The 28,000-nt window shown below is 42.2% G+C and overlaps 2 protein-coding genes and 1 long non-coding RNA gene across 4 annotated transcripts in view; 2 read left to right on the forward strand and 1 right to left on the reverse strand.

Moving 5' to 3' along the window:
• Window positions 1–72: 72 nt before the first annotated feature.
• On the forward strand, window positions 73–13,864 carry LOC133491793 (pterin-4-alpha-carbinolamine dehydratase 2-like). The gene is made up of 4 exons (XM_061803390.1): window positions 73–1,544; window positions 2,156–2,287; window positions 10,206–10,286; window positions 10,886–13,864. Exons 1-4 carry the CDS (start codon window positions 1,452–1,454, stop codon window positions 10,979–10,981), a joined length of 402 nt encoding a protein of 133 aa, XP_061659374.1. The 5' UTR covers window positions 73–1,451; the 3' UTR covers window positions 10,982–13,864.
• A 253-nt stretch (window positions 13,865–14,117) lies between these two features.
• LOC133492170 (uncharacterized) overlaps window positions 14,118–28,000 on the forward strand; it is a 70,482-nt gene continuing 56,599 nt past the window's right edge. The window contains exon 1 of the long non-coding RNA XR_009792566.1: window positions 14,118–14,914. This is a non-coding gene — a long non-coding RNA (uncharacterized LOC133492170). The remainder of the gene's footprint in view (window positions 14,915–28,000) is intronic.
• Window positions 17,384–27,226, reverse strand: pitx1 (paired-like homeodomain 1). Of its 2 annotated transcripts, XM_061804200.1 has the most exons (4): window positions 27,136–27,226; window positions 22,373–22,561; window positions 20,792–21,033; window positions 17,384–18,662 (listed from the first exon to the last, which is right to left on the reverse strand). In XM_061804200.1, exons 2-4 carry the CDS (start codon window positions 22,554–22,556, stop codon window positions 18,069–18,071), a joined length of 1,020 nt encoding a protein of 339 aa, XP_061660184.1. In that variant the 5' UTR covers window positions 22,557–22,561; window positions 27,136–27,226; the 3' UTR covers window positions 17,384–18,068. The 2 variants fall into 2 exon arrangements, with proteins under 2 accessions (XP_061660184.1, XP_061660185.1); XM_061804201.1 differs by lacking the exon at window positions 27,136–27,226 and having other exon boundaries at window positions 20,792–20,969; window positions 22,339–22,914.

Raw genomic sequence — 28,000 nt, forward strand, 5'->3', positions numbered from 1 at the left:
GATTAATAAGATGGCTGAATAAGCGATTGGCTGGCGACCAGCTCAGGGTGTGCCCCGCCTCCTGCCCGTTGACAGCTGGGATAGGCTCCCCGCGACCCTTGTGAGGATAAGCGGCAAAAGAAAATGGATGGATGGATGGATGGATGGACTGTTCAATGAATTACAGTTGTTTTGGGAAATGTCCCTAATTCCAACATTAGGTCCATTTGAAAAATAGCCGTGAAATTTGGGATTTTTGTTTGTTTTCGTATATTTCTGAAAGGCAATTCTTGTGATTGGTTGTCTCTGGTCATGTGCCATCCTGCCACAGCCTCAAACATGACCAATTTTCATAATTTAATCTCCAAGTGTCACCTTGCTGTGCAGACTCAGTTTGTGGTTTGCCAAAGGTTATAGACTCACACTTATGAACACTTTGCATCCATCCAGTTTCTTTGCCGCTTATCCTCACGAGGGTCGCGGGGAGTGCTGGAGCCTATCCCGGCTGTCAACGAGCAGGAGGCGGAGCATGCCCTGAACTGGCCGCCAGCCAATCGCAGGGCACATAGAGAAAAACAGTCGCTGTCACAATCACACCTAGGGGCAATTTAGAGTGTCCAATTAATGTTGCATGTTTTTGGGATGTGGGATGAAACCGGAGTGCCCGGAGAAAAGCCACACAGGCACGGGGGAGAACATGCAAACTCCACACAGGCGGGGCCGGGATCGAACTTGGGTCCTCAAAACTGTGGGGCCAACACTTTCCAAAGTGATCCACACCGTGCCGCCTTTGAACACTTTAATCTTTATGATTTTGAATCTCTTGGAATATTTGCTTCTCCGGGTTGTCTTGGAGTAAATTATGCTAATTTGTCACATAATGCATCAATCCTTTTAAATGATGTATTTACATTCCATCATATCAGTTTATTTGGGTAAACAGAAACCATCTTGTCAATTCCAAAATAATGAACACGGTTAGCTAGGATAGGTTCGAGCACTCCCGCAACCCGTGTAAGGATAAGCGGCAAGGAAAATGGATGGATGGTTGATGCATTTATGCAGAATTGAGAAAACAAAATAGAGGTGGTAATATTGCTCCGAGGAAGTAGTTGAAACGCTAACAATGCTCAAAAGTTTTGGAACAGAGTAACCAGCAACGTTTCCAAGGCAATTTCCCCCTCCAGTGTTCTTACGTCACCCGGCGCGGAGAAAGTGGCGATTTTAATCAGGCAGCGCGTTGAACAGCTCCAGTGCAGAGTGAGGCGATAAGTAGACGATGTGACATTTTTTTGTGAGGGGGACTGAGAAGGGTTGCGTCAGGAAGGGCATCCGGCGTAAAAATTGTGCCAAACATATGTGCGTTCATCTGAGATGACACGCTGTGGCGACCCCGAAAGGGACAAGCCGAAAGAAACTTACTAGTTGACCTGTGAGCGGAAGGCGGAGGGCAACCTAGCGAACTCCACAATATGTCCCGGTTAATATTTAGCCCGGTATCGAGCAGCCTTTGGCTCCGCGGTTGCAATTTCACTTCCCTCTCCAGAAAGTACTCTTCTAAAATGGTGAGTAAATGATAGCGATGTTGCCTGTGTTTTGTTTCTTTTTAGTCAGTATGCGTCCGCGTGCCAGTCGTGTGACGTACTACTTCCGCCTGACTTCGTCGGTCGGAGTCGTTGAATTAATAAAAACATTGCGGTACTAAAATACTGTAATTCAATCCAAATGTATACTATTTTTGAATATTTTTAGAACGATTTATTTGGACAATGTGATAAAATATATTGTTGTTAACTGACTTATTTAAACTTTAATCTGTGTGACCACTGGCCATGCCTTAAATACGCTCATTTCTATTGCAGTTTTTTAAAAATTGCATCTTTACGACGCCGATTTTAAGAGCGACTCGTCAATTATAAAACACTGAGTTGGTGTGAGATTCAGGTTTTAATTTTAAAAAAATTTATTGTAGATTTTAAGATGAATGTAGCTGCTCATTAGTTCGTTGGTTGCGGCCTGCCAGGCGTGTTGGTTTTCATCATGAGCTACATCACATCGCCGTCTAGTGGATCCAGCAGTCATAGCAATCACAAAACAACCTTTTCATAAATAAGAATGACGTTTTGATTTTCCTACTTGGTAAATGCACAAAAGGATAAAACATGTTTGTGCGTAGTCATCGGACTCTCACTGGCTCAACCCAGCCGACCGAGACCAGCGCGTGATGGAGTTGAGGGCCACAGGCTGGATGGAGGTGGAGGGCCGCGATGCCATCTTCAAGGAGCTTCACTTTAAAACCTTCAACCAGGTGAGTTCACCATGTGCATATTTACAAGGAAAAAGGTCATTGCAAAAGTTGCGTGGGCAGAGGTTATTGCAAAGTTGCAAAATGTTCTGCAGAAATAATGATAGAAATCGATATTTTAACATCACAGGGGTTGCGTCAGGAAGGGTATCCGGCGTAAAACTGTGCCAAAAACATATGCGTTCGTCTGAGATGACACGCCAAAAGGAAAAGAAGATAAAGAAAAAAACTCCTGATGAAATGACCAATTTAGGCAGAAAATTGAAGAAACTCCAAAGGGTTCAAATTCTTTTTTTCTCTCACTGCAAGAAGTTTCTGACTGACAGGATCCGAATGTTGAATCTCATTCTTGTTAAAATTATGGAACCATTTCTATTCTTCAAACAATTTTATGTAGAGTATTGGAGAGGGAGGGGCTTATCACTGGTGTAAAAACAATAAAGCAAGCAAACAATAAAGCTTAATAGGTGACATTTAAAGATGCTCAACAGAAACTATTTCGATTTAAAAAGAAAAAACACACCCAAGTTGTTGTAAAATTTGTTTGGTGCTCTCAAGGCCACTTAGCGGACTTCCTCTAATCCTACCACTTGTTTTACGCGTGCTGTTTTTGCTGTTTTTACACTTGGCCATGTTTGACCAACCGCCTCCTCCTTCCCCCCAACCCCCTCTTACCGCCGCGCGTCGCCCCGCGTTAGACTGACACGAGCCAGGTGGCCGTTCCTTTCGCAAACAAATCAATTTGCTTAAAAAGTTTCATCTGGCCAGGAGAGAAAAAAAAAATGTCATCCTCGCAGGCCTGGTGTTGTTCCAGTCTAGACAAACCTTTTCAAAACATTTGTGGCGAAGCTCATTTTTCATCATTTCTGAAAGAAATCAGACCCACAGAGTGCCATTTTTTTCATGTTTTTATTTTAACCACAAAACAAAAAGAAGTTCTCGTGAAAATGACAATTTGAATTTGGATACTTGGCACAGAAGCACAACACGGGAAAGATGAGTTCCAGCCATGTCCTGCGGGAGGCATTAAATGCGAATTAAACAGGAGTTTAGAACATTTAGAGAGAGCTTGTGGAATCCCTTGAAAAATATGGAACCGCAGATGAATGCTGGGAAAAATAGGTGATGAAAATCTTGGACCATGAAAAAAAAAAAGGCTACGACAGATTTTTCTCACATCCGCCAATAAATAAATATTAATTTCATAGTATTTTTTTCATGTTTACAGTAGCTACAATAAAAATAATTTTAATGGCCATCTAAAACTAACTGAAGCAAAATGTAGAATAAATATGAAATAAACATTTCAGTAATCAATCCATCCATCCATTTTCTGTGTCGTTTATCCTCACTGGAGTAGGTCAAATAATTTATTAAATTCATACATATTAATTGACCAATTTGAAAGAATATAGAATTGAGTCTCCATTTTATAGATTGTGATGACAAATGCACAATTAACACCATTTCCCCCGCTTGCCTTTAGGGGGCGTTGGAGCTGCCCCCACCCTATTTAAAAAAAAAAAAAGAAAAATACACAAAAAAACATTTCCAGCTGGAGTTGCTTTCGCATCCTCGAGTTTATTTTCCTTTGATTAGAGCGGGCAGAAAGTATCGGCGTGTACAACGCCAGTATCCCACTTTTTCCTCATCAGACCCGCTAGCAGCTAACGCGTTTCGAGAGGCGGATTCCGCTTGTATTATTATTATATATATATATTTTTTTATGAATAGATTCATGTTCGTTTTTAGGATTAGCTGCAGTTGTTTGCAGATGCAACCATCTGCTTTGCGTTTGGCTGCGACCTATCCACGTGGATTGGACGCCACACGCGAGATTTCGGGGATTACGCCGCTGTTACCGCGGGACAAGCATACGTTAGTTTTTTTTTGTTTTTTTTTTTTTTTTTTTTTTGAGCGGCAGCAATGTCGAGAATGCCGGCCGTCCGACGCGCCTCCACAAAGCATTCCCGTATTCTTAGAATTGCCGTCATTGTTTCAGTAGCGCCCCCTTGGGAAGTTTGTAACCACCTCTCCCCCCCAGACACCAGCTTCATAGATCAACATGAAATTGGGTGCATGTTTTTTTTTTTTTTTTTTTTTTCCTTATACGGCAGCATGCACAAAGGGCAATCATCCATTTTGTCTTGAAGCAGCCATTTTGAATGAACTCTTCATTTCCAGAAAGTAGGTGAAATACGCAGACGTAATGAAATGACCATCCCAAATATGCGTCACAAAATTTCAAACGAAGATGTTTGTTATGGTTGGGGGTTAACGTGCTTTAAGATGGGTTAGGACGAGGCTGGGTTAGTGGGAAATATTTTTGCCGTTACACACAGTACCGTAATTTCTCAATAATATTAAATTATATTGAGGTATGGATGAAAAATAAAAAATACAATCACATTGTATAGTTGTATCCAGGTACATAGTGGTTTAAAAAAAAAAAGGTATACATATCCATTTAAATATGATATTCTTATGTTACAAATTTATATATATTAAGGTAACGCGCGCCCCCAACCTGAACTCTACGACCTCTTCGGGGAGCTTGCATTTTCCGATCGTTAGCGTAGATCAGAAACGACCGCCCGTGAGTTTAACTTAAACCAAGACAAAAAAAAAATGTGGACTGCGACGGCTAGCTGTGCAGCCGCTTTTAAAAGAAACGTGTCGTGACTCTTGCCGATGACGCCGCCGACCCGGAAGTTGCGCCGCAGTCCGAAACAACGATAGCCTCACCTCAATGGCTTCAGTTTGGTATGAAAAAAACGTGAGCTCAAACTACATAACACAAGCGTCATGAACACATTAAAAAAAAAACCTGAGCGCACACATAATTGAAATGGTCACTTTTTTTGAAACGTGCCCAGTACCCCAATTTCTATGGAGTTTGAATCCCCGTTGTTTTGATAGCCACCTGAACTGTGGCGTCAGGTGGGCGAGAGGCTGCGCTGCAGAACCAAAACTCTTGGGATTCAAAACATGTTTCCCCACAACCGCCACGGATGATATGCGGTGGGAGCAAAATCGGATCACTGTTCATGAATTCAGGAGGTACCAGAACTGGACCGAGTCACCAAAGGTAGCTACGATGGGTATTTTTCATATTGGAGATGAGCCAAATGTTGCTCTTGGCCAAGGATGTGTAATGTAGAGAATAAACGGCACTATGCACAAATATTTAATCCAAAAATGTTTGTTAAACAGCGTTCAATATTTATTTAGGATATTATTTATGTGTTATCAATAGTATTGATAAAATGTTATGCTATCATTGAGCTTTTATTTTAGTTGGTTGAAGGATTCTGTTCTGACAGAGACCAGGACAAGTGTGTCCTATGGCCTATCCCGAGATTATATTGGGGCTACATCAGCATGTGCACAATGATGATGATTATTATTATTATTATTATTATTAATGATACTTGTACAGGCAGTTTTTTGAAAAACAATACAAGTACAAACCTAACACAATATAAATACAGATAATTCCCAATATTTTGAGCATATGGGTAGTAGCAAATTGGTGGAAGGGTTTTCCTAATTTTTTTTAGGTCAACTTTGGCGGTGCGCATTAAACTTGAGAACGCAATATACTCTGGAAATTACGGTACCTCTTTTCCCGTCCGGAACCAGTAGAGGGTGCTCTACTCGGATACAGTGGCCAATCATTGTGCAGCGGCGCATGTGCCGGAGCCAGTAATATTGGAGCAGGGCGTGTCCTACCTGGAAACTACGTAGGAATCGGAGTAAACTTATTTAGTGAGAAGTCTTTTAGCAGTTCCCTCTGGCAAAGTTACAAATATTTGGCCCCACAGTAACCAGTTTCGCTGATTGACTCCAAATTAGAAGTTTTTGACAACAGTACAAGCAAGTGTCCAGGAAATTAGCATTTGGGTTCAAAGCAGCCATTTAAGGCGAATTCCTAAAGTCAGTCAGGCCTCCTGGAAAGTTGGGACGCAAGAGGCGCAGTCCTCGTCGCCGACTTCATCGGCCGCCCCCGTTCGTTCGAGTTGCTCCGAGGGGGGCGTGGCCACGTGCTAATTCATCATTTGGCGTCCCGACAAGAATCCGTACGCACGGCCCGACGAGAGGCAAGGCGCAATCTGCATGCACTTAGTCCTGGCAAGGCAGAGCGGGCGCTGGTCTTAAGCCTCCTTTTCGACGGCGGAAAGCCGATCTGTAAATAACAGACATGTGTTCCTTCCAGGCGGCGGTCGCGGTCGGAGCGTCTCATCCCGTGTTGTGTGACAATCACGCCGTAATAGCTGCAAAATGGCTGATGGGGGCGGAAACCGGTGTGGTTCTGATTATTGGAGGTGGGGGCCTGGGCAGTGTCACGTCAAATTAGCCGGCTTTGACAGCTACACTGGGGGTGAGGGGGGGGGGTGGCACCTGGTCTTTCGTGCGTCTTTTTCACAGAGCGCTTTCTTCTGATTTCTCATTGGCTGGTTTGACGCTGTTTGGTTCACTTCCCACTCGGCCAATGAAATCTGATTTTTGGAAAAGATTTCTTCATTCTCTAAAACGAAAGATTACTCACGTTTTGGCACCTGTGGATTTACCAATTTCAGGATTTTTTTTTGTTTGTTTTTTCTTTTGGGGGGAGGGGGGGCAACTCCCCCAAATACTTATTAGTGGTTTATTCCCGCTTATTCGAGATTTCTTTTGGGATAGAGTAATTTCATTTTTTTTTTTTCAATTCAAATAAAATGGAGAGTCACTGATGGTGTAGCGGTACACGTGCCTGACTTTGGTGTGGGCAGTGTGGGATCGATTCCCACTCAGCGATGGTCTCCATCTGCTCTGCGACTGACCGGTTGCATGTTCAGTTCAGGGTGTGGTCTGCCTTTCGCCCCCAAAGCTAGCTGGGATAGGCTCCAGCTTTCCCGCAACCCTTGTGAGAATAAGCGGCTCGGATAATGACATGACAAATAAAACGGGCACCAGTTCCCCACATTTTTTTTTTTTTTTTTTTTGCAATCTGTGGTCCAGTCCGTTCCCTGTGCCCCCGTGACAAAGCGGGGCTCCACTGCATTCTCCAAAATCTAAAAGTCCCGACAGCAAGTGCCTGGTATCCAGTCCAAGGCGTCGTCTTCCGTTGGTCCAAAGTCAGCTGTGATCGTCTCCAGCTCCTCGCGAGCGGTTTGTCAACAGACGGCGATTCCCCCCCCCTCGTGACAAGACAAACTGGAATGTATCAACTCCACCGGGTGCAGCGGCGCACGCTGGGTAGCCAAAGTATTGACCGGCCGAGTCCTTGACCCCTGTTGACATCGTCCCGTGTCCAAGTGGGGGGTCGTTAGCGGGGTGACCCCCCCCGTCTTACCACTTGGCTGCCATTGTGTCCCACCACTCCTGTTACTGCCCCCGAGGGAGAAGGCCGATCTCTGGCAGCCTCTTTCGACATTCAATTCCCAATCATTTGTACTTTGGGATTAGTGGACCCCCCCACCCCACCCTCAATTTTGTCTCCCAGATCTAGATCTTCTTCTCAGGGTTCATGTTGTGTCCTGCTTCTTCTCCTTTAGTTTCACATTCCACTCCCCTCTAAACCAGAGCTTTGTCCTCACCTACCGCAATGTTAGGTACACCTGTAAAAGTTAACGACCTCAAACATTTTTTAATTTTTACACATTACTTACATAATCACAACCACTTATTGTCATTATGGTGAAAATGAACTAGCAGCGTTCGTAATGCACAGTAAGTGTGACGTACTAATAACGTTGCGGGTTTCGCTAAGGCTAACAAGAAACATACTGCGGAAATTGATGATGAGCTCTATCTGCGAGCTTTGAAGCAAATTGCGACTTTGTCAAATATCCATCATAATTGCAACATTTTTTTTTTCTCCAATGGATCAAATGTAGCTATGATCAAAAGGGCTGCCGCTCGTAACGTAAGCGCAACAGGCTAAATGTGTTGGAAATTTCACGACGGCTAAGAAGAATTGCCGTTTTGTGTTGACGAGCTCGCCGTCTGCTGTCTTACGAGCGAATGACTCCTGCTGTCAAACGTACGTGATAATTTTTTAAAAAATTTTCAATTCGGGCTAACGTTGTTTTTAACGTATGACGCGCTGATTGTGTAGCGGTCTAAGGAAAAGGAGAAATGCACCTTGGAAATTGTTGTCGCTAACTGCAAGTCTGAAGACTAATTAGTGTCAAAGCGTCGTCCCAACTATTTTCCCAATCAGTCAAATTGTGCAGCTCGGCTCATGATTGGCCAACGCTGTTCGTTATGTATGTGCTAACGCCATTAGCCGTTTTGCTAAAGAGAAACCATCAACAAACCCAAACCCCATTGGGCGTTGAGTTTTTTTTTTGGGGGTCCAATTGGACAACAGCTGACACGACGCCAACACAAAGCAGACCCCCTCGGACGCCAAATTGGTGGCAGCCAGGTCAAGTTGCAGGAATATGCCAATTACTTAAATTGATCGGCGGGGCTTGATAACCAATTGGACGATCGGGCCGCCGGCTCGTGTTACGCCTTCGGACTCGGAGCGTGGAATTTTGTCCGTGGGCGGGGGGTGGGGGGGACCTGCCGAACACAATTTCCTGTGCGAGTAATGGTGTTTGGTGATGTCAGGTGGCGCGCAGCGACCGTGTAAACAATGGCCTTTCAGTTGATCTAATTAGGCAGGGAGGAAGTGTTTAGGGGCTTAATTGAGATTGCAGTGGGAAATTGCTCCGAAATGGGACCGGACAGCCAGCCAGCGCTTTCCACGCGGTGGGCAATGACGAGGGATTTCGCTCGGGACTTTGTAGATAATTGCAAGAAGCGTAATGGCTGCATGCGTCCTGATTGGAGAGCGCCACATGCCAAACGCCCAATGTCAACGTGAAGCCCGCGTGCCCGGGCGGGCGCGCGCTCGCCGTTGCCTCTGTCGGGTGCCCTCGTGTTTGTCTCCAAAAAGAAGTTTGGAACAGGAAGTAAGCCAACATGTTTTCAGGAAGGGCTCCTTGTTTTTGTTTTACGGTACATTTCAATTTGCTATGTGCCGACTTGTGAAAAATTTTATTTCTATGTTTTTTGTTTTTTTTTTGGGGGGGGGGGCATTTTTACCTTCTTCTTTTCCTTTTGGCTTGTCCGGTTAGGGGTTTTCACAGCGTGTCATTTTAGATGAACATTCAAATTATTTTTATGACTTCAGAAGCCAATTTTACATATTTAAGTATTTTTTTAATACAGTTGATTCCCAAATATTTGTAGTTTGACTTTCAGAAATTCACCAATTAGTGCATTTTTTTTATGGGGTGGGAACTTAATCATCAATTTATGAAAACATCTTGTTGTGGATTTTTCTTTACAAATCCCCATTTTATTGACATTTTGGTCATTTTTGGGCAATTATAAGAGAATAATTTTGTCATTTTAATTTTAGATATTCAGCATTCATGGTCAGGTATGGCCGCTTTCCGCCACAGATATTGTGCTTAACTTTTTTTTTCCTGGTAATATTTTCAAGATTCAAAATATTGATTTTAATATTTTTTTGCATCTAAATGTTTTATATTTTATAGTAAATATTGTAATTTATACAGTTTCTTTCACTGACTCCATCAAGTGACAGGAATTAAATTGGTTTAGTTTATATTAAAACCTTGTAAACTAAAATAAAATTGTATAAGTTCAATGATATTTTTTAAAGGGTAGTTAAAGGATTTTAATCTATAATTGAGGTGGAAAAAAGGTATGAAAAGTTAACATACTGAAAAAAAATTATAAAAATAAAGAAGAAAATTGCTTTTCCTTAAATTACAGATAGCAAACATTTAAAATCTTTTTAAAAAATTGCAGGTAAGCATGTTTTTTTTCTTTTGTATGGATATACAGCTATGTTGAAATGTGTTGACAATTGTCGTCCTGTTAACATGGCGGCCGTTGTGTTGTTGTTGCTGCGCTTCAGGCGTTCGGCTTCATGTCGCGCGTGGCGCTGCAGGCGGAGAAGATGAACCATCACCCCGAGTGGTTCAACGCTTACAACAAGGTCAACCCCAACACGCACGCACACGTGCGGTCGTGGCGATTTCGAGCACGCGACGCATGACGCCCAAAATGATTAAAATGACACTGCTAGATGTAAATTTGTTTCCGTACTATTGTACCAAACTTAATTTTTGTTCCGCCAAATTAAAAATTATTTCCGGGCAACTGTCTGACCATTTAAGGTACTTTTTCAATGTATTTATTTAGGTTGTTGGTTTTTTTTTTTTTTTTTTTTTTTTTTTTTTTTTGTCATTTTAATTTTTGTGGTGCATTTGTCTTTATGTAAAACTATGTTGTTCATTCTTAACCAATATGAAAGTAATTTCTGGAAAAAGCACATCAACAGCAATGGTAAAACCAGGAAAAATGAAATGCTGTTACAATTGACAGTAAAAGTTAAAAAAAACATATGTTAGTAAAAAGAGAAAATGATTCTGTATTGGCAAATTCTGTGGTTGTCAAATGAAAATCTTTTGTGTGTGTGTGTGTGTGGTGGTGTGTGTGTGTGTGGTGTGTGTGTGTGTGTGTGTGTGTGTGTGTGTGTGTGTGTGGTGTGTGTGTGTGTGTGTGTGTGTGTGTGTGTGTGTGTGTGTGTCTCAGGTGCACATCACGTTGACCACACACGACTGCGGCGGCCTTTCCAAGCGAGACATCAAGATGGCCAAGTTCATCGACAAAGTTGCTCTTTCCATGTAATTTTCTTTGACCATCATTATTCTCTGAATTATTTATTTTTGTGGATGTTGGATGGGGGCTTTTCCCCCCAAAACTTATGAGCAGTGTCGGCATTCCTCCGGTTGCAAGTCATTCGTCTTGTTTTGTACGGAGTCGGCGGATTTGTGCAAATGAATGTGCCAACGTCTTTGATTTTTCCGCCATCGCAACGACACCTTTTGTCAACCTGTCGCCATCTCGCGGGAGGATCGAGGCGAGCTAGTCGAGCTGGTTAGCGGCGCCGACCGGCCTCGTTGGTGTCAGTACCGTCACGTTCGGATTTTGAGTTTAACGGTGACGTGATATTATTTGATGGGTAATATTAGCACGTTGCTCATCTACCGGCATCAATCTTAATGTTTGATGGATTCAAACGACTGCGCGGCCGGCCGCATAGCTTCATCTACCACTGTTATTTTGCAGGTCCGATAATATCTTGGTGCAGAGAAATGTATCTGTAGATTTATCTTTTTTTTTTTTTTTACTTTTTAGACAATTATTTTGCCAATAAAAAAATCTAAGGGAAGCAATTTTTGTCAAAAGCGCATCAAGACGGCAGCCATGTCGCATTCACCATTTTTACAATATTTTATTTCTATGGAACTATTTCATCCATCCATTTTCTGAGCCGCTTATCCACGCGAGGGTCGCAGGAGTGCCGAAGCCAATCCCGGCTGTCGTCGGGCAGGGTGCATTCTGAACTGGTCGCCAGCCAATCGCAGGGCACATGGAGACGGACGACAGTCACGCTCACAATCACACCTTGGGGCAATTTAAAGCGTCCAATCAGTGCATGTTTTTGGGATGTGGGAGGAAACCCGAGTGCACACCCAGAGAAAAGCCACGCAGGCACAGGGAGAACATCCAATTGAAAGAATTTTTTTTTAAATATAGTTTTACCAGTCAGAAACCTGAAGAGACATTTTCTGAAAAGATGATGAATTAGTTAATTGTATCTTTTTTATTTTTTTTTTTTAGAAAAGATGAAAGGAAATACTGGAAAATGTGTATCAAAATGACTTTGCAGACAGAGCACCATTTATTTATTTATTTATTTATTTGTCAGAATATGAAATGTATTTTGTGGGGGAAATGGGCATGACAATGTCTTTGGGGATGAGCACATACCTTTATCCATCCATCAATTTTCCTAACCGCTTATCCTCACAAGGGTCACGGGGCGGGCGGGGTGCACCCCGAACTTGTCGCCGGCACATCGAGACAAACGGCCGCACTCACAATCACAACACATCCCTTTTATCTATTCGTAAATTCACAATCACAAACTAATATTTTACAGGTAGTAGTCATAAGCCCATGGCCTATCTTTAAGCAAATAAAGATGCGGTTATTATTTTTGGCGGCTTCAAGCAGCCACGCGGTCGACCGCATGACTTTATCCCGTGTTTCTCAGACTTCGTTTGAGGGTTTTGGCAGTCTGACGTGAATTGGGGGTGGCGAGGGGAAGATCTGATGTACATTTGTCTCTTGACCCTGACTGAGTCTGAACCAGAAGATCAATCAAGAAGGAGGAGAAGAAGAAGAAGAAGAAGCCACATCAGCAAGACTCAGCTCCAAAGAGAGCTTCTCCAGACGAGAGCGCTCACTCGACTGAAAACCGCTTACTTTGGAAAACAAAAATGCTGATTACCGTGATTGCGAAAGTAATAAAAAAAAAAATACTAATTAGAGGTTTTACCAACACGAAAACCAATGCGCTCTTGAAAATGATGCAAAATATTTCGTGACACGTTAAACTGGGCGGCACGGTGGAGCAGCTGGTAAAGCGTTGGGCTCACAGTTCTGAGGGTCCCGGGTTCAATCCCGGACCCGCCTCTGTGGAGTTTGCATGCTCTCCTAATACCTGCGTGGCTTTTTTCCGGATGAGCGCCCCAGTTTCCCACAAACATGCAACATTAATTGGACCCTCTAAATTGCCCCTAGGTGTGATTGTGAGTGTGACTGTTGTTTGTCTCTATGTGGCCTGCGATTGGCTGCCGACCAGTTCAGGGTGTATGTGTAACCCTGCTCGTTGATGGCTGGGATAGGCTCCAGCACTCCCACCACCCTTGTGAGGATAAGCGGCTAAGAAAATGGATGGATAAACTTGGGGTGACAAGTGGAAGCTTTTACACTGGTCAAGTCAATCCCCAGACACAAACTGTATAGAGTAGGCATTTTGCTTGTTAAAAAAAATTGCAACTTCTGATTTATATGATAGGCATTTGTTTTAATAGTAAAAACGGTTCATTGTAATTTGTTTTATTTTATGTCATGTAATTGTAAGTAAATGTCTACAAAATTAAAAATAGTGATTTAAGGATTTTTACTACTAAAAAAGACCCTTCAATTTACAAGTTACTTTGGTCGTTTGTTGTTCATTCGGTGTCAGGTCGCGGTCCTGAAATCGCAGTCGAGTTTTTGTGTGTTGGGGCTGACGACCCGCTGCCGCAGCGGCAGTAGCTAGTGCGTTCGTCTGCGTCTGAAAATGCGCGAGAGCTTTGTCGCCTGCGCCACTTCAATGTCTCGTCGCTAATAAATCATTTTGACGCAAAAAGCTCATCAGGCGTCCTGATTACAAGCGACCTAAATTATTCTCAGTCGTGAGCATTTACGATTGAAGATGATACATTTTTATGCAACAGACGCGTCATGTAACTACGGTGCAGAAAATGGTGCTTAGTCATCCTGAATTATGATGCGTATGGTGTGATGATATTTTCGCATGTATTAATCACTTTTGTTTTAAATGCTCGAAAATTGCATTACTGGTCGCGTCGTTATGTTTATTTTTATTGACTCACTTGGGCCGACGCTATTCCAAGTGATTTTTTTTTTATCCCCATGCGTGTTATGTCATTTGTATGCTAATGTTTGATTTATGGAAGTGAATAGTTGACTGGGGAGGGGGTGGAGTGGGGGTGAGGGGCGCTGTGGGGTCTCTCTTACCTGTGGATTGGGTGTGTGTGCACCTCAATTTCCCTCATTTTTGTTCCTCAGCCGTACACACGCACACGCGCGCAGTGCAAAAAGGTGCGTTCAAAGGCTGCAGCCCAGCCAGTCAACTCCACTTAATCCCAAAATGACCGTGGGGGGGGGGGGGGGGGGGGCGTGCGCGTGTACATGATATTTTCCCCTGCAAACATTTAATTGGGGCAACTTACACTCTTGTAGGCGGGCCGCGCGACAAGCTCTCAAAAATTGTCCACATTCTACTTTGCAAATCTTTCAGGATAAATCTTTGGGTTCCGTAAAGCGGCGGCGCGGAATTTTGCGTTTGCAGGATGTGGACTGCAGGTCCGAGCAACAGGTGGCGCTGTCACCCTTCGCCGTGAGGTCCACTGAAAGGAAAACCTCGAAGAAAGCTTTCTCTGGAAAAGGCACCGAAAACGTATTTTGTTTTGCTTTATTTATCCATGTGTTTCATGTTTTTTAACTGTTCATTTTCCTATTCAAAAACATTTAATATTTATAAATTGAAATTAAAAAAAGATGATGTTCAAGGATATGCGTCTCATTTTTATGGTGCATTTTTTATGTTATTATTTCTACTGCTGTACACTTATGGATAAAATAAAGAAATGTTTTAATTTCATCTAGTATAATTATATTGTTTTGCGATGGGTGGAAACCAGTTCGGGTGTACCCGGCCTCTCGCCCAATGACAGCTGGGATAGGCTCTGGCACTCCTGTGACCCTTGTGTGGATAAGCGGCTCAGAAAAACGGTTCCATATTCTACGTCATTGGATGGTTCGTTGTATTGCCTTTCATTAAAAAAAAGGTTCATCGTGAGCTTTCAGGTGTTCCGGTCACTGACCGCCGACAGGCACCCCTCGCCCTTGGTCCAAGTTGGTACAAACCAGAAAGTGTACGGAAGGGACCGAGCGATGGAAACAACCAAACTGAGTCACAAGGTAAGACAATGTCCACTTTTCAACACTCTTTAGTGCCGTGCTGTTTTCTCGTTGGGAGCTTCGTGTGCCTCTTCCATCTCTTCCTGGCAGCCATTTTGTAAAAGGAAGGAAATCGGATGCCAATATGTAATCGAATCGCGTTGTATGCATAGGCTCATAATATGACAATGCAAGCTTTTGATTTGAGCTCTTTTAACAACTTGGTTGTAAAATGTTCACTACATTTTTTTTGACAGTGCATCAGCCATGTGACAGATTTGTGAATGTTTTACAGTGGATGAGCATTTGTTAGCAGTTAGCTCAGCGTTTTGTCCACCTGCTTTGGCCCTTAATTGGTTGACGGCGGCCATTTTGTTTGCGTCTTGGATCCTTTTGAAGGGGTGGGGCATAGCAATTTTTTTTTAGATATACTTAAGTGTACGTATCTATTTTATCCATCTGTCCATTTTAAATTAAAACTGTATCGTGGTTTGATGTTACCACTATTAATCTGTAAGTGTATTTTATTTTAGAGGAGTATTATAGGCTTGAAATCGACCACCTTTATGTTGGAATTCTTTTTCCATGAAATTTGGTGCGACAGCTTGGCCCTGGGACCAAATATCCTCACTTATATTTTAGAACTAAAACTCTGAAAGGAGTTTATAATCGTAGTTACACAGAAATAGAACATTGCATGGCGATACTTGTTTAAAATGAGAGTACATACGGAACGCTTGAAGTCAGCCAACTTTAAATTTCCCAATGGACTTTGGTTTGGAAGCACCTTGTAGGCAAAATTCTGGGTTTGGAAGAAGTGCGTTGTGTTCGGACTCTTGGCAACACTCCTGATTTTTGGGCGGCGGGGGGGGGGGGGGGGCTATGCCAATAGGCTAGTTTAAAATAAATATAAACAACCCCGCCCCTCTGCAATCGGAGCAATGGATTAGAGGCTCATCTTGGTATTTAAACATCCTAAAAGACACATTTGGACCCAGTGGTACCAGCATATACAGTACAGTACACCCTACTGTACTGTTGTGTTTGCATGCAGTGGAGCGTTCACACATGAGCACAACAGAACCCGACTTGCTGTCGTCATCACGGTTCTTTTCTGCTCTCAGCGAGGCCCCCCCCCCTGCCTTATTGCCATTTTTCGAGTCATTGTTTTTGAACTTTTGTTGAACAGATATTTTTGTATTTTTAAATATTTGCGTGTCTGTGTACAGTACATACTATGTACTGCACGAATACTATGTATGCGCATTGTGTATATGCTTCTCTATACAGTCTCTGTACATTATGTATATGAATGTTCACATACATTTGAGAGCGTTTTATATATATATATATATATATATATATATATAATTTTTGGATGTGCAGTATAAGTACGTATTCATACATGTAGAAATGTTATTGAACATTGTGGAATGGCTAAAACATCTTCCGCCCCACACACGCTTAGAGTGTTCTCTCCTTTTGAGTAAATAAGTATTTGATCTCAATGTGAAAACTGTACTACCTCTATAAAGATTGCTGTGCACTTAAAAAAAATCCCAATGTGTGGAAATTAGTCATTTTTTTTATGATTAAATTTGACTGTTGGATTGTTGACACGTGTGTTGCATGTGTGTGTTGTAGTCGCCGTGATGCTTTCAGGGACCTGACTTTTTTTTTTTTTTTAACATTTTCAAAGCTGTGGGCACACCCCCCCTCCCTCCCTCCCTCCCTCCTGGTGGGCTCCTCGCGAGTGGCTCGTGCCCCCGATGCAGGCCCCCCAATGGGCGTGCACGCGCGCCGTCACCGCGCCCAGGTCAAGAATGTGACGCAGGCCGTTGTGACTTGTTTCCAAGCACGCGCACAGCCTTTTTGCAAACATGCGCTTTTCGCAGGATTAGGGTTACCCCCCCCCCCCCAAAAAAAAAAAAAATAATAATAAATGGACCCATTTTACTATAGGCTCGGGCTATGTGACATACACCTGGATGCGTAATCTTTTAAAAAGCAACTCAGATGGTTTAAGTGTTATATTAAATTAGCCGCTACATTTATATAAAAAAAAATACACCGATAATATAAAATGTTTTGGTCAGGTTTGATATAATGGTCCATAACCATTAAAATGTTTATGAATGTAGGTAAAATGCTTCGGTAGGTGAGCTTTGTGTAGGTCCATGCAGTTAAGGTCAGTTTTGTATTAAAACAACAACAACAGCGTTTCAGCACGAAATAAAATTCCCCAAGACAAAAAAATAAAACACTAAATCTAAATGTCACTATTAGTGGAAAAGAAAATATCAAACACCAATAGTTTGTGATTTAAGCAATTACAAATATTTTTTGAACTTTTGCATTTTGGATTTGCCTGCTTAGCAGTGATAATTCCAAAATGAAATAAATACACAGTATAGTCAGATTTTGGATTACTCTGTGAACGACACAATTGTATATGAACCCGATCAAAAGTCAATCAAATGATATGCCGGCATTACATTTCAACCATAAAGCCTCTAAAGAGCATCAGCTCACATTTTTATTATAAGTGGCTAATCCCAATTTACACGTTGTTATCAGCTAACTCACACAGTCTCCCTCATCAATATCAGTCTGCAGCTGATAGGCGCCTCGTATCAATCACGCATTGATTAGATTACTTTAGGAGCACCTGGGAAATTGCAAGCCTCGCTCGGCGTATTTTGAACACATTCGAAGTGTCTCCTAAAATTTAAAAATAGTTGAATGCAAATTTCGATTGCGAAATTAAAATTAACGGAGCATCTGAAATGAGATATTCGGCTTGCTTCTTTAAAAAAAAAAAGTACACACACGTAAGTTTGTCTATGCACAATGTTTTTTTTTCGTTTTTTTAATCGTTGAAATTGAAACATTTTAAAGTCCTCTAAAGCGAGCAAGCAAGCACGAAAAGACATTGTATAAGTAAGAGTCTGTATATATGTACATGCGCTGTGAGTACAGCGCGGCGTAACAAGTCTTCATCTTTTTGTTGTTGTTGTTGTTTTCTAAAACATGTTTAAAACAAACGAGGGAAGCGTCAAAACGCACCGGTAAAATCGAAACCCGCACCATCCAACGTCTGAAACGACGATCGCCCCCTAATCCAGTCGAGTTGCGTTTCTGCGCCCCCGCGCACGGTTCGGCCCCGCCCGTGGGGTCAGCTGTTGTACTGGCAGGCGTTGAGGCCGGATCCGGGACTCTGCAGCCCGCCGTAGCCGAACGTAGGGTGGTGCTGCTTGGACTTGAGTCTGAGCGTGGCCAGGCCGGCCGGGTTGCACGTCTCCCGGTACACGCCGTACGGCGAGCCCGGCGCTCCGTAAGGGCACGCCGGGGACGACATGCCGCCGTTGAGGCCCGAGCCGCCGATGGCGTTGAGGTTGCCGATGTTGTTGAGGCCCGGGCCGCCCACGGTCGGCACCCCCGAGTGCGCCATGCCGGCGGACGCCGCCTGCATGCTCATGCCGGAGATGGAGGCGCACGCGGGGGACGACGAGAACACGGACTGCGTGGTGAGGGGGCTCATGGAGTTGAAGAAGGGGAAGTTCTTGGTGGCCAGGGGCGCCGGGCCGTGCAGCCCCTTGTTGGTCCAGTTGTTGTAGGTGTAGGCGGCCGCGGCCGCCGCCGCCGGGTACATGTCGTCGTAGGGCTGCATGAGGCCGCTGAACTGCGGCAGGTACGTGTTCTTGCACAAGTCCATCTGCTGGTTACGCTCGCGCTTGCGCCACTTGGCGCGCCGGTTCTTGAACCAAACCTGCAAGCAGAAACACGGCGTCACTATGCCTGCAAATATCTGCCACTTTTATTATTAGTAGGTTTTTTGTTTTTTGTTTTTTTTGTTTAAGCAATTTTATTGGGTACACTTGCAAATACACACACATGCTGCCTTAGGAGAGGGGAATATAAGTGTATCTATTATATAGCTCATATATATGCTCCCAAAAAGTCTTATTATGCTACTTTAAAAAATGTACAAAATTTGCATTTAACTTTATAGTAACCCCTGCAGACACATTATACCTTAAATAATAATAATAAAAAAAAAACATACCGGTGCCCAAAGTTTTGACTACTGTATAGAAATCAATTGTCACTTTATTATGTACTTAAAAAAAAAACACGTATTTCTATAGATATGCCCTCCAAATGTCATGCTACCTTAAAAAAATAATAAAACAAATATTACTATTTTGTTTTAAATCCGCAGTTAAAGATCTCAATTTTCACATTTTTAATACTTTTGAATGGAATATAATGTATGTTTTTGTAGAAAATGTATTTAAATGTAAATTGTATTTTATCTTCACTTGAAAAATGCAAAAAAAAAATTGTCAGATCATTTTACATTTGCTAAAACCTTTAAATACATTGACAACCTTTAAAACTGAAGCAACAGATTTATAGGCACAAAATAAATTTTAATGCTTGTGTGTACCCTTCAATGACAATAAAAATGTCAAGGTACATAAATACGCGCAACATTTCAAATCAAGTGGCAACACTGCACCTTCATTTGCATCCATTGAAAGTGACTTTAATCCCGACTGCAAATAAATTTCAAAACATTTGAATTTATTTCCCCTCCAGTTTGATGTGATGAAAATGCAGCGGTGCAGTTTTTATTGCCCCCCCCCCCCAACACATAAGTCAGCAATACAACATTAGCCTGTCACCATCACCAATTCATTGGAGCAAGTGAAATGCAATAATGAATTTATTTCTTTACCGTGGAGGACGAAAATCTAACAAATAGGTAAGAAAACTTTTTTTCCCCCAGTCATTAATGGCTCAGTATAACGTATAACATTATAGAGCCGATTAAGTTTTGGTTGTTGTGAAATACAAGCGTGCAGGCTAAAATGAATTTTAAAAAAATAAAAGTATATTTTCCAACTGGCTGCACAAACACAAATGTGGCTTATTGGAAAAAAAAAAAAAGAGAAACGAAAACAAAGTTCCGCGATTGAAATATAGCTGCCGTCTGCTTTTTTTTAACACTTCCATCTGCTGAGAATTACAAACTTGAAAAAAGTATATATAGTTTGAGCTCCTTTTAATGAAACAAGTATGCGTGAAGCAGAAAATAGAACCGAAAAAATAAAAACAAGCGCATTCTAGACGCGTTCGTTTTTCATTATTTCGAAGAACCTTATCTGCGTGGTGACGTCATCGCCCCTGAAAATTGCGCAACGTCAAATGTGAAATATCACATTCATGCATGTGCATATATTTTTTTTCTGCTCCCTGCAGACATATATATAAGGGCATCAGTGTGGCATATTTTGTGCCATATTTGATCTCCATGACAGCAAATGCGCATTCGTGATGTAGCGTACCCAATAAAATGACGCTGGATCTTGTCTTTTAAAAAAATAATTTCACCGCGCCTCACTTTTTTTATTAAAACATATTTTCTTTTATAGACCTGGAAGCGAGACAAACGTCATTTATTGAATTAAGTGTTAAGGATTATGAATGCTATGAATAGTAAACGTTCCCTCCAGAGGGTTCTAAGCCCAACTAAATATACAAATAATATAGTCCTCCCATCATAAACTGATTCGTGACAACAATAATTGAAGATATTTTTTGTTTGCTCCTTTTAAAAAATAAAAATAAAAACTGCCAAGTGCGTTTTAAAGGACCGTCAAAGCACTTGACGAAATCTTGCCGCAGGAAAACGACAACTTATAATTTTGTGAGCATCTGTCGTTTTTTAAACATGTTTTCTCCATATAGCATTCGGATTAGCCTAAATGCACCATATTCAGGATGTTGAGATGGTGCAGATTTTGGAAAAAAAAAAAAAAAACTATTTTTGGAGGGGGTGCAACTGCAGTGTAATTCGACTTGTTCGATGAACGCGTCCTCCCGGCATCTCACCCGCACTCTGGCCTCGGTGAGGTTGGTCCACACGGCGATCTCCTCGCGGGTGCTCATGTCCGGGTAGCGGTTCCGCTGGAAGGTGGCCTCGAGCTCCTGCAGCTGCTGGCTGGTGAAGTGCGTGCGCTGCCGCCGCTGCTTCTTCTTCTTGGGGTCGTCCCCGCCCGCCTCGTCGCTCCTCTGGTCCCCTCCGCCGCCGCCGCCGCCTCCTCCCCCGCCGCAGCAGCCGCGCTCCTTCTCCGCTGCAAGCGCGACACCACAAACTATTCGGCGTCTTCTCCAACAAGTTCCCCAAAATATGTTTTTCAGGCCAGCTTCGCAATCAGCTTGCACTCATTTATTCTCATTTTTGTCTTTTTTCTTGACTTTTCACAACCAGCAGGTATGGTTACTGTTTTATGGCTATATGAAAATTGGAGTCCTGACAAGATCTTCTCAGTGGCAACTCATCCCCAGGGCTGATCGCCCTCCCCCACCAAAAAAAAAAAATGTATCATTTTCATCCTCCCCATCCAAATGAAAGAGAGCTAATTCATTAAAAATATAACTTACTATTTGCTATCAACACATGCAAATGTTATTTACTCCAAACAACACCACAAATAGAATTGGAACATTTTAAGTAAACCCCCCCAAAACAAACGTTTTATTGTCAATGGTTCTGTTTAGAAATGCAAAATGAATAGCTATTTTCTTTTTTTTTAAGAAACTGTTTAATAATGTACTGTAAATTTTCGCATTTGTTTTTTGACAGGTAAAAAAAAAAGATAAAACGACTTAAATAGCTCAACGGTCAACACATTTTAGATGTTAATCACACACGCGAATAAAAACAAATAAATACACCTTGCTTTGCATATGGACTAAAAAAAAGTACTATATTGATTTTGGATTGAGTTTATTTTGAAATTGCTTAAAAGTACTGCAATAAAAATGAAATTCACTTTTTTTGCACTTATGCACATGCAAGACAAATAGTACATTGCTATATATATATATATATATATATATATATATATATATATCGATTTGCCTGTTAGTTTTTTTTGTAGGTGCTGCACAACAAAAATGAATCAAAACTTTCTTTCATATTTTTCAAATGTAGCAAAATGTACATTTACTTACATATGCATAGACACTGGTTTGACTGGCCCATGCTATTTGGAAATTGAGGTCAAATGTGTATTGTATATTCTGGGCACGTGTGGGAGTTATTTTTTTAAAATAAATATACAACAGCATTTACATATTTAATATTAATCTATCCAGTAAGTGTTTCTGAATGCTTTGTAGGATTTTTTTTTTTTTTTTTTTAAAAACCTCCCTTCCAGTCTTTCCCCGCACGCTCCCAAATGTTGCGAATATACTTTATATCTTTTGTTTGTCCCTCAAATTATTTCAAGATGACATTACATATTTACCGATTTACATTTATTCCAGTTTCAATGTTTGGTGAATATGAATGGATGATTAAAAACTTTTTTTTTTAATATTCCCCAAATCTGTCAGGTCCAAGCAGTTGCGTTTGCGACTTTTTACCCACGCACTTTTTTTTTGCACCCCACCGCCCCTTCGGTGTACCTGCCAACTCCGTGTCCGAAGACTCGCTGCTCGAGTGCTCCAAAGTCGCCCCACGAGCGCTCGTGTTGATGGTGGCGCTTCTGGGCTGCAAGTGGAACGCCGGGCCCACGTCGCGTGACGCCTGAGGAGGAGGAGGATTCGCGTGGGCTCGCGCTGCGGCCTCGGAGAGCCTCTCCAAATTCATGACACCTTGGAGGGGAGACAAGGAGGACGGATGCAGACCGGTCAGTCCCGCGAGGCATAAGCCGTGCGTCGGTCCGAGGAAGCCACGCGCAGAGGAGTCCACGCCGAAACGGACACGCGTGGCGACATGGGAGGGAAGGAGAGAGGGAAGGAGATCCGCTACTAGTTCCTTGCAAAAAAAAAAAAAAAAAAAAAAAAAGAAAATGAGGCAAATGTGGCACTCCTCTCTTCTTGCCAGCCTCTTCCACGCGAGTCGTGACCACAGTGAAGGAGGAGAAGGTCGAGCTCCGCTTGCTTGCGTGGGACCAAACTCACAGCAGCGCCGCCCACGTTTGAGCCTGCCCCAAGAAATGACGTCACCAACCAGACCGAAAAGTCTACAACGCTCATATCAGCATTTTTTTTTAATTGAGAAAGTGACGTGGAACATAAACACTCCCACGCAACATTTCGGATTTTTTTTTTTTTTTTTTAATGTGGATTCACCCGCAGAATCCACATAAAAACGTTTTCATTCCAATGCAATGCCGCCCCCCCCCCCCCATCTTGGTCCGTGTAGGCATGTTTGCAATGTGTGCAGGGCGACGGTCCACGCCACGCAGTCATTATGTATATATGCGTGTGTGCTGAGCTGAGCAAACATTTGCCACCCGGCAAACGGGCCTGCCCGGTTGCGGTTTCCCCGAGCCGAACAGGACGTTGAACGCACCAGAATGTGCGGGATCACGCGCGTGCGCGTGTGCGCCTTCCGAGTTGACTTTTTAGGTCCAACAAGTAAACAATCTGCCCCGCAATTATTGATCGCCGTCATTGAATGCATCACTGTTCCGTTTTATGCATATCATTGGGGGATGTTTTCGAGATTGTATGGAAATCTACGAATTCACCACCAGTGATAATTCAAGCGTTGTTTTGATTTGTCTCCACGTTCCCAAATGGCTGCTTTTTTTCTGGTAGAAACTTTCATTTTTCAATTGAAAAAAAAAAAAAAATCACGTAGAAATTCTATAATATGGGTTTTTACTATAAATGTTAATCCATGTCTTTTTTGGTGCTCACATTCAAGTAGCCAAAGGTCCGTTTTGTGTGTGTGTGTGTGTGTGTGTGTGTGTGTGTGTGTGTGTGTGTGTGTGTGTGTGTGTGTGTGTGTGTGTGTGAATTCCTCACTCGACAATTTTCATGAAAACAATTTGAACGATCGTAGTCAACTCCATCAATCCAAACAAGACATTTAAATATACACAATGTTGACATTCAAGTGCACAAATGTCCGATTTTTTACGAACGCACCACTTGCGTAAGTGGTCTTTTGTTGTTATGTGTGTGTGTGTGTGGTGGGGGGGGGGTGTGATGGTCTTTAGCTCAACCCTGTATTGTAACCTCTACGTTTTCATGTAAATGTTGTTCAGTTACTGCACTTGAATGCAGCACTGCAGCCTCATTAATGAGTGCACGTGGTGCTGCTGTTTATATATCGAAAACCACGTGACGCTGGAATGTCCGGCATTATGCAAGGGTCCTCGAATGCATCCACTTCGAGCTGCTTACTGTTTCAACTCATTATGGGCTGAACGCCTCATTGAGTTCATGTTCAATTTATTACGGTCACTGACCTCATCACTGACAGTTTACACGTCCAATTGTATTGCGCCGTCGTTGAATGCACCTCCTCAGAACTTGTTTTTATGACTTTTTATGGCTCCATTGAACTGATCGTGACCTGCTTGAGCTTGGATATTTCCAGTTTTATTGAGCGACCAATGAATGCAACATTTCCATATGACCCTGGTTGTTTTATTTTATTTTTTTCTCGTTTTGACAGTTATCCATCCAGTTTAATCAACCCCCCCCCCCCCCCCGCCGCCGCCTCCTTGAACGCACCGCTTCCTGTAGTTGTACTTTTTATTACTACGCGACATTGAGCTCACCCTCAATTGATGGGTTTTATATGGAGCTGTGTAGGTTTCAGCATTATATTTCCAAATCTCTAGAATGATCGCTGGACGCAACATTTCCGTATGCTTCCCTATTCTTGTTTCTCTATTGAATTTTCACCCGTCTTGAATGAAAATGTTTCAATTTATCGTCTGATGTTGTATTTTGAGGGTTTTTTTTTTTTTTTTTTTTAATGACCTGAACTCTAGACCTCCTGGTACTTTGAGCTTGGATATATCCAATTTTAATTAACTGTCACTGAATGCAGCACGATCTTCTTCTTGATGGGACTCCATCTTCTACTTTTTATGAGCACATTGAACTCACCGAGACTTTTGGCATGTAATGCCAATTCTGAGTTTGTGTATCAGAAGGGTCCCTAAATGCATCGTTTCCATCTAGCTTCCCGTTTGACATGCTCCAACATATAAAATGTTCATTTTCATCTACCACTCATTGAAAGTACCAGCGCCATATGATCTCCATATGAGCACCAAGTGGCCTTTTTTAATTCATACATACATCCACCTATAGCCTAGACATTTGAATCTATGCCAATCCAAGGGTCCTTGAATGCACCCATTGTATAGTTTCCTGGAAAATTAGAAACATTATCTGATCTTTTCACTGCGAATCAAGCAAATTGAGTTGCCATTTTTTTCATGATGACATTGCATCATGCCTCCCCATAATTTTATTATTATTATTTTTAATATATTACTTCATAATTGCATGCCTTGTGCTTCTCTTTGGAATTCTATCTTTATGCGACATTCGGCACAGCAGCCTTTGAACTCACCCTGGTCCTCGTATTCAAGACCACCAGGCGCGCGCGTGTATGTATGTGTGGGGGCGTGCGTGCGCGCGCGTGTGTGTGTGTGTCAATCAGGTCAACGCGCACCGACTCTGGGATTGTCATTGGCGCCACGTTTGCTCTTGTAAGACTTTTTTGACACGAGATCCCATGCAGTCGGACCGGAAAAGTCCCCCCGAAGGCCTTTCGAATAATGCAGAACAAGCTGTCAATAAGCACTTTGCGCCCCTTCCACCACCCAAAACCTTCCCTAATCCACCCGCTTGCCGTATTACATTTGTAATTTAGGATTTCTCTCTCTCTCTCTCGAGACAAATTATCTTTTTTTTTTAAAAATTCAAATCCAAACGTTTATTGTAGATTACGGCAGTTTTGTCTTGATCCATAGGCCTACGTGCATAAAACAAAACCATGGATCAATCAGGTCGAAAACGACTACCGTGAAATTATTTCATTTTTTTTCCACCCCGAGTGGGACATGCAGGTGCAACCGACTCCCGAGTCAAAAATGCCGCGTCCTCACGTACGTCTTAATTGACCGTAAACGTCAGATTTCAGATTCGATTTATTTTATTTTTTGCACATGAACGCATCCTTGCGAGTTTTAGTAGCACTGCCGCTTAATTCATCGCCTTATTAACGCTTCCTCGAGTCGAATTTACAACTCAGTTATTTTATTTTTTTTAAAACCCTTTTTTTCGTTCCAGTAGATATTCCAGGCTGATGGATGGGAGCTAATGTAAATACGTCAGCCTCCCTCCAGTCCTCGCACTCCCGCATCCCACTTCGTGTGTGATGGATGGCTGAAAAAGCCTTTTGCACCCGGCACCGGCGGGTTAAAGGTCAGCCGGCGCTCCGTGCAAAAACGACGAATGTGTTTTTTTCCCCCTTGTAAGCCGAGAAGTGAAAATCAACGCGTTAATGATCAAAAGTGGGCAAAACAAGAGCGACAAGCAGCGGGCTGCAAGTGGAGCCCGCCTGGCGCGTAACACGAGAAGGACACAGCTGATTATTACCTTGGTGATATATTTTTTTAAAAATATAAACAAGCTAACTGCTTTGGCAGCAGGTGGGAAAAGACCCACGGAAACCTCAAAATTGAGCGCAGAAGTGAGCTGTAAAAAAATCCCAATTTAGTTGAAGATTTGAGATTGGGGGTGTAAACATTCTTCTGTTCTATTTACCTTTTTGTTCTATAGCAATTATTTGTTAAAACCTTTATTTTTAAACACGTTTCCAATATTTCCACGGAGAATATAATTGTTTATACAAATAAGTTTGAATTAAATTTCTCCATCGGGCTTCCATTTACGCACAGCTCTTTGCCATAAAATCCAGATAATAAATTGCAATGAAAGGTCGTTGGCTCGGCATTTTTCGTCGTCATATAGCTTGCGCCTGCCAGCAGCGCAAATGTATTATTATTATTTTTCTGAAGCTGCTGACAGTGCAGTGAAAATATCACCAGTATTAATCTCTGTAATGTTTCATTTTTTTAAGTCTCTTTAAATTGTGTGCAGGGATACAAAAATCATACCGAAATGTTCCATATCTATTTTGACTTGTTCTTGGTGAAGCAATATGGTGTTAAGATTTAAATTAAAAGGACGAACAGTGAATGAAGATAATTTTTAATGGAGTTTTGCCCCGGTAAATGACCAGTGAACGCACGCGCGCGTCAAAGATCGTATGTGACCAACAAGATGCTCCTCTCCGTCACACATTTTCCGACAACCCCGATACTGTCAGAAATAATTATTAATAATTTAAGTATTTAATTGTGTCTGGGATGGAGGCTACGTGGACCGTTTTTAATCCGTTTTGTCCTCACCTGTGCTGCGTCCCAGCGGAATCGTCACAACGGAAAACCCAGAGCTCAGTCTTCCTCCATGCGCCCCGGTTAAAATCCACACTGTGCTACCTTCACGTGCATCGAATAGTTGACTTTAGTGGGTCTTTGGTGGCTCGTGGTTTTACTTGGTCCTGCGCGTCCTCTCCGTGGAGTGACGTCACAGACCTGCTCGCCCCGAAGCACCGCTCTCTCTATTCATTCAACTGACAAATGTGTAAAAATGCACATTTACACCTGTTGTTGTGCCACATAATACACTTTTGGGACAAACTGCCCAAGCATTTATGGTTAAATTTTTTTAAATTATTCTTTTTTCAGGTTCAAATGAATCCTAAACCTTTTAATCACCACCACTTTTTTACTTCAGTGGGCAGCCGCACTTTCGTACTGAATAATTATGCATTTACAATTTGCCCCATATTCGTGATCAAAATAATTGTTTTCCCTACGAATTAACTCTCAACAAAAGAAAATGAACTAAAATGACAAGTGGTTCAGATTTTCATTTATTTATTTTTTTTTAAAGTAGTTGGACTTGTGTTGTCTGTATTTTACAAGCTGGAAAAATTGATCAAAACATTTGTCGACATAGAAATATATAAAAAAATACAATTGCATCAGATATTGATAAAAGTGGATTTTAAAAAAATGGTTGTTTTTTGTATTTTGAGCAAGGTCTTGAGGACCCTTTTTGTTGTTGTTATTGTCTTAAGCTGCAGGTTGTGCTTGTTTTGTTTGCTGGCCAAAGATCTTATGTAGCTAACCCATGCACATACAAAACAAACATCCGTCCATCCATTTTTGTTTTTGTTTTTGCCGCTTATCCTCACAAGTGTCGCGGGAG

This window comes from Syngnathoides biaculeatus, chromosome 18 (assembly GCF_019802595.1).
Source record: "Syngnathoides biaculeatus isolate LvHL_M chromosome 18, ASM1980259v1, whole genome shotgun sequence".
Taxonomy (NCBI): Eukaryota; Metazoa; Chordata; class Actinopteri; order Syngnathiformes; family Syngnathidae; genus Syngnathoides; species Syngnathoides biaculeatus.